Source organism: Mizuhopecten yessoensis, unplaced genomic scaffold, assembly GCF_002113885.1.
Source record: "Mizuhopecten yessoensis strain PY_sf001 unplaced genomic scaffold, ASM211388v2 hete_36193990, whole genome shotgun sequence".
NCBI lineage: Eukaryota > Metazoa > Mollusca > Bivalvia > Pectinida > Pectinidae > Mizuhopecten > Mizuhopecten yessoensis.
Window position 1 is genome coordinate 1 of NW_018485974.1, and position 10,836 is coordinate 10,836.

The window sequence follows — 10,836 nt, forward strand, 5'->3', positions numbered from 1 at the left end:
TCCTTTGTAAAGCTTTCCAAAAGTCCAACATAATTGTCGACATGCTTCTTGTTACCTTTTTTTCACGAGACCTAAATGATTTTTGATGGGCTTCATGTCAGGAATATTTCCTCGCATTGATAAGATTTTATTTCTATTTTTTTCTACAATTTGTTTGCGCTCATCGAATAAGAAAACACTGACTAAAGGGTACATTCCTTTTAAGAGAACACCAGACAATCGAAAACCGGTTTAAATCGTTTCGAACTTTTTCTTTGGTATCAAACTCAGTTTACGAATACCTATCCGTAACTGCACCAAGGAGAACGTTTTTGAATAACGATGATCGCTTCTTTACTTTTTTTCAGACAGTTATATCCGTACTGGTTTAGTTTAGAATCATGCAGTGTGATTACACATTTTTCACAAACCGATAAGTCGATGAAATAAATAAGATAACAATTTTTTCCTTGTTTTTTTACAAAGATAATTAACCCAATTAAAATTATGCGTAAATGTAATTTATGGTGACATAATTTATTTCAATACGTAAAAAAGCATTAAGACAATTTGTAATTAGTTGATAATCCGAGCTGTCAGTATATGATATTCCTTTTTCCTTAATGTATATCTCAAAGTGTAAGTGAAGGACATTGGAAAATAGGTATCTTATAAATTGATTTTTTTTCAATAATTTGACCTAAGTACCTTAATGGACGAACTAGTCATTTTGCAGATAAAAAGATTTCCTACGAGGCATGTCTGCTTACATAATTCTTAATTGATACTTCTTCATGTCATGTGTAACGCACAAGGAGATTGACGCTTCATGTAAAAGATCAGTTCCCTAGATGACCGTTACTGTGTAGCTGAACATATTATATTATGGTTTACATAACATACTTGTTAAAGAACAATTTATCTGCTGTAGCTTTAAGTCTTATATTTGTGATAAGCGTTCATAGGCAACTTCCTCTTCCCTATTGTTACATATATGTCTGTACATTTTAAACATGAAAGTGCAACCTTTAGCAAATACAATGTTTACATGTATGACTTTCATCAACATATTCAATTTGTAGCTCACCTGGTCCATAGGAACGATGAGCTTATTCCGTAGCACGGCGTCCGTAATCAGTCCGTCCGTCCGTCCGTCAATTTTAGTACCGAACGACTGAGTTGATTTTTACTAACATTGGCCTGCAGTATCATCGGCCAAAGGATATTTAATTTTGTATAAACTGAGGGTATGCCCCCTTTTGGACAGAAGGACTGGGCCCTAAGGGGGAGATTTGGGAACATCTATAAAATTATTGTAAATTTAATATATGTCATCCTTTGACAAAGGGAACTCACTTTGGTATAAATGAAGTGGTGGGGCCCAATAGAGAAAGTATAATGACCATAATGATACATATTTTTTAACCAAATTGGGTCTAAAAAAGGCAAAGGGGCCTCAATTTTGCGGGCCGTTTTAACCAATTTTTTTCTAGAGCTATCCTTGAGTTGAGAGGATTTCATTTTGTGTAATTCGAGGGTATGAAGTAAAATCTTAAAATCCCTTTTTCATACAGAAGAAGGGATACACACTAGATTGCATTAAGAGTATCCTTAGCCCATTAGGATTCAATCTTGTTTTCACTATGTATTTCAACAGATCATCGAATTCATAGAACGGTTGTAAATATGAAGTACATGTGTGTATGCTGTATTGATAATTCCATTTTGTGCAAAGTTCACATAAAAAAATGGTAATATTTATCATCGCACAATTTACACGTCAATTGGGTTGTGTAGAAAAACTGACTAGCCGTTATACTTTACCTTTGTTTCCGAAGATACTAATGTGGTTTAACATTGACTCCTTTATCTTTAACAAATAAAAATGTTTTTATATGATCCACAATAAAATGAAAATATTACCACTACTATACTTTATTGCAAGTATCACTTAATCTGCTTTTATAAATAAACTTAAATATGACATTGGAATACAGTTTTGTTTATTGTTCATGCAGGGATCATCAGTACATCTTATTATGTACAACATGACACATATCCCTGCCCCAAATGCAGCAATAGTGTTTGGCGACGGACAGCAAATGGAAGATGTTTATTTAACTTGTAACATCTTAAAGAATCCAAAAGTCTTTACTGTCCGTTTAGATTCCCAACTTGGGTAAGTATAAGTTGATGGTATAAATACGACTTCTTTGTCTCAACATGTATTCCCAGCCTATGGAACGTCTGTTCCAATAAATTACAAAAGGCGGTATAAATTATGATTTTCAATTATTTTGTTGTAAACTTTGTAAAATATCAAAGCACGACAAAGGCGAAGATGAGATATCGAAATGATAAAATAGTGTGATCGATTGAATCCCGGAGTCACAATACCTTTGTTAAGTTCGGTTGCAAGATTTTCGAGCATACTTTCGGCATTCCAATGGAAACAAATTGCGCCCCCTACTTAGCTGCCTTTTTGCTTTCATATGAGGCTGAATCTAATAAATGACTTGTTTGGACTGCGGACAATAGCCTATCTTTTAGTAACAAGGAATCCAACTCAGTCGATCGTATATATCCTCCCAAGTGTGAATGAAAGACAGATCTGTTGCTTACCTTAGAATTTTAGTTACATAATGTCCTACGGGACTGTGTACTTCTAAACTGTACGATAAGCAGGAGGATACTATGATATGCAACGTTCCCGTTCTTGACGGTAGCGTCCCTGCTTTCCTAACATACGATACATACAAGCCACAGTTGATTCGGGTTTCAGGAAACTGCTCTAAAATCATGATTTTGTGATAACTGTTGAAAGATGACGGACGAGTTGTGTTTTCTTTATAATATCAAACAACAATCCTATTTAAAATACATTGTAAAAAAGCAGACTGTGTATAAATACGACTTCATGTTTTAATTTCTTAATTAGAAATTGAACAGTTAGATTAAAGTATTGTTGAAAATGAAATTATTATATCTGAACTAACCGCCTCTCCTGTGGTGCATTTCTTACGTAAATTATTTTACAGGAGTACACAAAAGACCTTAAGTGCAATGGAAAGCATTACACTGAAAATGAACCTAACTAATAGCAATAATACTGCAGCTGCGACTGTCGAAATCGGTCAAACGTATACATTGCACGTTTCTGGTGCGGGTAAGTAAAATACGGATAAATGATTATAGGTGTAAAGTTAAAGCGGCTAAGGCTTGTTATATACATCTGCAATCACTGTTTCCACTTTTCCAAGGAGATTAAGAATAATCACCAATAATTTCCTTTTACTGTTCATGTTAAGTTCTTTGTGGTGAAATTTTACTTTATCTATGCCATATGAAATAACATTTAGTTTGTTGCTCGTATCCCCTCGACTGCACTTTTTAAGCATATTTTCAGCTCACTCGATATTACAAATAGATCCTTCGAAAGGTTGCAAATAATAGTTTCTAATTGTTGTAACTGGGTGTAGCATTGCTAAATGTTTTGTTTTTATACAGGAATCAAATTAGTTAGTTGAATGGAATAAATCATTTTACTGATTGAAAATAGTAAGGTTAACTTAAAAAATAATCTTTCGAATGTTTTAATTCTTCAGCTACCGCCATTTGAAAAATTCCACGTTTTAAATATGTAGTTACAGGATGATCCTGAGATTGTACTTTGTCTGGGAATTATATTGAAAGCCAACTTTTGATGTCACAGTATGCATCAAGTACATCAGTTAGAAGTCTGTTTATATCATGTTTTATATGAACAAAACCCAAAGTGATAACACAATGTCGTGTCTTTGCCCTAAACATTAATATAGATATTACGAATAATCGTTATTCTTGTCGGATAAATAAATGATTTGAGATTGAAGAAATTGGATTTCATTGTATAAACTGTTTCATCCTTTCTTACAAGTGTGTCACTTTTAATATTTCTCTCAAAGGTCCGACCGTATATGACGTCAATTTTACACCTATTACTTAGATTTCCTACAACTATGAAATAAAACAAAAGCACATGTTTTGAAAAAAAGTATTCTTTCCCCATTAAGCGAGTTCTGAAAACAGAATAGAAAACAGCAAAATAAATTAGGCTACTGATGATTCTATTACATATGCCGAGAAATGAGATTAATTTTTTTTTATCTCAAAGGTACTCATTTCTTGCTGATCAAGTCATGTGAAGCAGCCGGAACACGGAGTATGTATCAAGCAGTAAAGATATACGATGCGGCGACAGCGTATGTATTTTCCCTGTCATCTTGCGTTGTCACTTCAGGGAAATTATTTTTATTAAAGAATTAATCAAGAAAACATTCATATGAACAAAAAAAAATACATTTCTGAAATGTCCTTTCCTTCCAGAGCCTCTGTCAGAACTTCATTACAATTTTTTTTAATCCGTTCTACAAAATATAACACCACATTTTCAGATGATAAGATCTTTGAGATTGAAAATTAAAATTACCGCGCCTTTTTCATTTCGACCTCATCGTCAGGGATTCATATATGCTCATATTATTTTGATTTTTAATCCATATCTTGATATATAGTATATGCTTATTTTGCGTATATAGGCAGAAAAAATAAGCATGCCATGCCCTCATAGATGCATGTTTTTTACATTGCCAAATACTGATCTTAAATTTAAAATGGGACTCATATCGGAGTGTGAGAGAGCAAACGTCATAGTTGTATTCGGTCGAAGATGGGTTGTTGTAGGAAATCAAGATGGGTACCCAACAGTATTCAATAGAGCCCCATTACGAAAGGTAATTCAAAATAATATAAACAATGGAGACTCAACATCTAGATTACTTAGTTGTATTACTGGTTTACATGTAACTACGGAACCCAGATGTTGATATGGTGTTAACCTTGTGTGGGACATACAACTTTGTTAACAACTCCAACATGAAATGATGATGCATTTATAGATTTTTGTAGTAGATAGGTAAGAATATTTGCGTTAAATATGCATTTACATTACCCTTATCAGCCGTCTTTACAATTTCAGCAGTGGTCATTCAATTGGCATTTTGGCCAATATAACGAATGATACCAAAAATGCCGTAGACACACATCCGATAATGGCATCATTAACTGGATTCCGACTTGTGACATCAAACATCGTTTTCCTGTCCTGTCAGATTGAAGTTTGTGCATCTCCATGCTCGACTGTAAGTCTATTTCCGTGGAATCAGCTCTGATAGTTAGCTTTGATGTAATAAAATCGATGTTCTTTATCAAATTGATAATTCACTGTTAAACAAATAATAATAGATAAATATATAAGATGTGAAATATATATCAATATATTTACAGATAGGAGCTTAATTTAACCGTTGTTATAGTGATTATTTTGCAAAGAAGAAACGATTGGATTTGAAAGTCTGCATTCTTTGAATATATATAGCGATTTCCTTTATATTTTGTTGATTTAGTGTTAAACACAAATAAAACCTTTAAACGGTTGTATGGTTAACAACTAAGTAACATTATGCCTTCGCATGTTATATCGTAATACAAGCAGAAAGAAGAAGCAGTATAGGTCATATTATTTCCAACATGATTTGAATATTTTAAGTTAAACCATCCTTGTACAACGTTTGTTTCGTTGAACTGTATCATTTAGTTTTCTGATGACATGTTAACATTTCATGGTGATATAGTTAAAGATCGGTGGTCGTGTGATTAAATGAATAACTCAATGGTTTAAACAACACATTTGGTTGGAATTGTTGTGTCTTTAATTTTTTTGGCACTTTTGTTTTATTCAAAATATGATATTGATAAACATTTTATGATGAAAATTTAACATACACATTAGATTGATAAAATACACCCCTTAAATTCACAGCAACTATAAAACACCACTCAGAGCTATAGTATATCACACTCATAGATATAGCATACCACACTCAAAACTATAATAGACCACCCTTCAGCTATAATTTATCATCCTTTAGCTATAATCTACCACATTTAAAGCTTTAATCAAAACATTCAAAAACCTGATTGGTAAGCCTTTAAATAAAAACAACAGTCATCCATGCTGGTTTCATCTGCGCGCAACACTTCCGTTATAAATGGATAATGCTAACGGAGTTATCTCCCTTATTTCTTTGTTTTATTACACTTCATGAGTCTTTATTAGTTTATAAATATACAATTATATAATGTTTCCCGACACAAGACATTGCAGTACTATGTATGACCAAAAAGATAGAATCTTGAGAGCTACCCCAAAGCATCGCTACCTTGCCCCTTAAATCAGACTCGCAAATCGTAGCTGTTTGTTTTATTAAGAGGCAGGTACAATTTTTGATATGATATCCATTAATGCGATTCAAATTGAACGACAATTCATATATTTTACGAAGATTCTCACTGATTAAAGGAATGAAATTACCTCCAGACATTTAACATATTGATATAATAGCTTTTATGACATAATGTAAACGAATATATAACAACCGCAGAAGTATACAGGAAGTTAATCGATATAAGTAAGAACTATTTTGGTACATTTATATTGCATATTGAGTCAGACTTAGTCTAATAAAGAACATTGTTTTTTAATGACAAATACACCAGATTCAACTAACACACGCGACCAACGTCTTTTATTGAAAAAAAATACTGCTTAAACCTTTTGGTACATGCGCTACGTCAGCAATGTTTTGTGTCTCCTGAGTAACGAAATCAAACAGCTAAATTCACTTTTGTGTTCATTGCCTGAATAAAATGAAGGTATAAATGACACTGGCCATGAACTAAAAATATAGTCCAGACCGCTAAAACTTCCAATCCAGATTATGACGCAAAACGCTGGATATTTTATAATAAAAAATCTAGTTAAGGTAAATAAAGTAAATTCAACAATAGAACACTATATACTGTTAATATGCGTGCATGATGTGCATAGTTTAAATGAAAAGTATTCACCTCAAAGAGCGTAACCCTTGTTATCCAGTAAATTGTAATGAGAAGCCCAGATTAAATGGCATACTTAAGATGTTTAAAACGAACAAGCCAACTAACTACAAAACTCCGAGGATTACCGAACAATCAAAACAATATTGACCCGCGTTAATCAACTAACCAGTAAGCAATGACTTACGTTTCCTACACTTCTGATTAAAATACAAATTACAAGCCCAAATATACAAATAACGAAAACGCTCTGTGACTAGTCATGTACACGAATTTCATTTACCTTAGAACCATAACTTAAATAATCTCGATAATATGAGTTGTCCATTAACGATATATGTTTAATTTTGAGTTTACCTGTTCTCCTATTTGTCATTGACACCTTTGTGCTTCACAAGACATTTTTCACTTATTTTAATCATTAACATCTTAAAGAATGTGAATACGTTCCTGATACTGATAGTGATTTTGTGTCATCGTCAAAATAACTTTATAGTAAAATTTTCAAGTATATACCTACAGTCTGTTGGATTCTACATCAGAAGTCCACGTTTTTCAGACTATTTTAACTGCCTTACTATAATTGACCACACCTTACTTACAAAAGTTGCAAGTTTGTATACGTTTTAAGAAGACAGGTGGACTACCTTAGGGATTATTTGTATTACTTCCAGAACCACTACATGTTTCCTGCTCTCAGTTCACTGTAACAGTTCCATGTTAGATAAATAATTTTGGTTACCCACTAGTGGGAAACACACTGGACGTTTTTTACTGGTCAATCTTCTAATTATGACGTCAGGTAATAATGCTTTACAACTTCACCTTTAATTGTGTCTTCATGGTTTATGGCAGTTATGGAAACAGAAACAATGTATTCCTTAGATAAACATATTGTTTTTATTTGCATAATAGCTGTACGTTGTGGACGAAAAGGTCCTCACACTCGTGATGGTTGATTATTATATTCATTTAACTCTCGTTAGTTAAGTTTCAAATTGTGAAAGACATTCGATAAACTTCGTATCTTTTTAACAAATTAAAAAGCAATACTAACTGATAACCAACCACCGATGGGTAGAAAACCCTATATAACTATGTGATCCTTATAAATCATAAGAATATTTATCAACATATCAAACCTAATATTACTAATGTATACTTTATTTATTTTATCTTTTCTATTTTGTTGTCGCAATGTTATAATAAACGTTGGTGTATAACATTGTTAATCTCCTCTGCATAGTGGTATAATGTTCTAGTTTATTTATTTCGTAGTCCCGTAAACGGAAGAGGATCAAATCACAGTTAAAAACCGCCAGCATTAAGTTTGAGGTCAAAGACAAATTGTTTGAACGTTCAGCAAACGGAGCAAAAGGTATTGCTATTTTGATCAAGTTTATTTGTTAAAACCTACTTTAAGTATGTGCCTTTCTAATGGTGGAATATACGTCTACATTTTACAACACGCTGTTCGTTTTTATTATTTCTATTCCTTTGGACAGTTTTCCTATTTAATTTATCTAACCTGGATATTTTTGGGAGTCATCTTTTTACCACTTCAAGCCTTGGAATGTAGAAAAAAAGGATACACGCACGTGCATGGTCTTTCGTCAAATTATTCATGATTATTAACCAATGAGAAGTGTCGTTACATCGCAAACGTGGTAGAATACCAGATAGACCACCCGATCATCTGTTTACTTTTCTATTTTAGTTTTTCTACATTTGACAGGCATACCTTGTTAACTGATTTCTTTATTATTTTGTTATCTGCAACTTTATCTAACGACGTATAAGTACTTAACTACGAATAGCTTTCGATGATTCTGCAGTCATGGTTGAAGGAATTAAACACACTAGTGAAATTGTAAAGTTACATGTATTATCATTATCATTTTCCATATGTAAGAAGCGTCAAGTCAATATCTCAAACATATATTGCACCATAAAAGCATACTATAATAATATCTAAAACGTATAAGAAATCATGAAAATATCATTATTACTATTTACAACATATATTGTGAAAACTGTCAAGTCGCGTTTGCTTCTATTACAGGCCTGTTTACCACTGGGAAGCAGATAGTGACAATCGCCATGGTCGTCGTCACAACGTATTTGTTCCATTGAGGACCGTTCGTGCTTCTATTCAAATATATCTTCAATGACATTGCATGACCATTTTATGAACACCTCATAATATCAGTGGCCGTCTGCGACGTCTATCATTTGTCACGTAATTTTGGTAATGACGTCATCTTACTCTTATATGTGTCGTGTTTGACTCTCTATTTGAAATAAGTAAGTTACAAATCAGCAGCTCGCTCATGTGACCGTGAACATTTGGACTGATCTTTCTTCAGTATCGTTTCCAAAATTTATATTTATCGAAATGTACGTGAAACCACGATACAAGATGCGAATCCTTTGTATGTGTTAATGTACAAACTAAATAAAATGCATTAATTTTCATAACGTCTTCCGTACTTAAGGTCCTGCATAAAATCCGACATAAAACAATTGAACAGGTTTATTAAGGTCTGCTTACATTTTTACAAGGATACTGTAGACAGAGCAACGATATGTTTAAATGTATCAAACATATAGGGTTAAAATTGCTTAAAATAAAGAACCTAAATTCCTTTTTCAATCTGTTGTCTTTTCAAAACAGAAACGTTCATGATGGTTATTCAAGTGTAACTATAATTTGTCTAATAATCACCATAATTATTGACGTATTTAATAAAACAGGAAATAGATACTCATAACTTACTTTTGCCATATTAATGTTATCACATGGTTTGTATACAGTATACAAAACTGACAGTCATATAATGATTAACTGCAATATTTATAACGGTCAATTCAATTTTGTTATCCAGAATGCCACGTCCTTTGACCAAGTTGGTTGAAATTCTGGTGTTGTTTAAACAGCCCAGTCAATTCATTATCAATTACGTTTTTCTACAACTCGTTCTTTTTACAGATCATTTCTAATGATTGAAAATATTCCATATCGCCATAGTACAGTTTCTGAATTGGAATGCCCTCAGTTAAGGCGTAGTACTTTTTCTTAATACATGTAAAATAAATTAATAGGACATAATTTTAATAAAATTATAAAAAAAATATATCGAAGTTGCACGATAGTTTTGGCGTTTTTCTTTATTCAATTTTTGCAATAATTTAAATGGGTTTGCTAAGTGCCCGTCAATCAATATGCAGTTATTTTCGATATTTTCACTATTTTCATAACTGGCTAGAATGTTGCAAAATCATTGGAACATGAATCGACAAGATGTCGTTTGGCTAAGCTAATTTGCTTTCTTGTGTGAAGGGGAAAACGATCTTGAAATCGGCTTTTTTCTATTCTAAAAAATGGAAGAAACGCAATCCTGAAGAAACAATAAATAACTAGGTTAATGATCAAATACCATGAGTAGTGCATTCGCCAAATAATGGAAAATTCAGCTGGTTATCAAAGCAAATACATGCATAATTAAAAAAGATAATTTACATGAACATTCATAATATTAATCAAAATTTGGGAAAAAAAGGCTACTTGAAAATCCATTCGACGTTTTTAAGCCCATCATCTCCAGCAAGAAAACTCTCATCCTATTTTTTTAACCTTTAATCCACAGTTCACCACACAGGGTGCATTTCCAGACTTTAAATCCACCAGATAAAAAAGAGAGAAATGATTCGTGAGCTTGCATAGCTTATATGACGATGCTATAAGTTGAGCGCCATTTTACCCTAAGATCTTTTGTTAATAGATGGATAAGGTGACAATAAAAGTCCGAAATATTAAATTTCCTTTTTATAATAAATCTACAGGCTGATTGTGAGCCACACGTCGTATTGTGTTAGTTTAACGCAGATGTATGTGGAAACATCTAGGTAGACGGATGCACT

General features: G+C 32.7%; 1 protein-coding gene across 2 annotated transcripts; it reads left to right on the forward strand.

The window, feature by feature from the left end:
- The first annotated feature begins 26 nt into the window (after positions 1–26).
- LOC110445057 lies at positions 27–10,270 on the forward strand. 2 transcript variants are annotated; one of them, XM_021489414.1, is made up of 6 exons: positions 27–2,158; positions 3,018–3,145; positions 4,133–4,220; positions 5,000–5,159; positions 8,194–8,293; positions 8,978–10,270. In XM_021489414.1, the coding sequence occupies exons 1-6, from the start codon at positions 1,992–1,994 to the stop codon at positions 9,046–9,048; spliced, it is 714 nt and encodes a 237-aa protein (XP_021345089.1). In that variant the 5' UTR covers positions 27–1,991; the 3' UTR covers positions 9,049–10,270. The 2 variants fall into 2 exon arrangements, with proteins under 2 accessions (XP_021345089.1, XP_021345088.1); XM_021489413.1 differs by having other exon boundaries at positions 28–2,158; positions 4,997–5,159; positions 8,978–10,268.
- Positions 10,271–10,836: the final 566 nt, after the last annotated feature.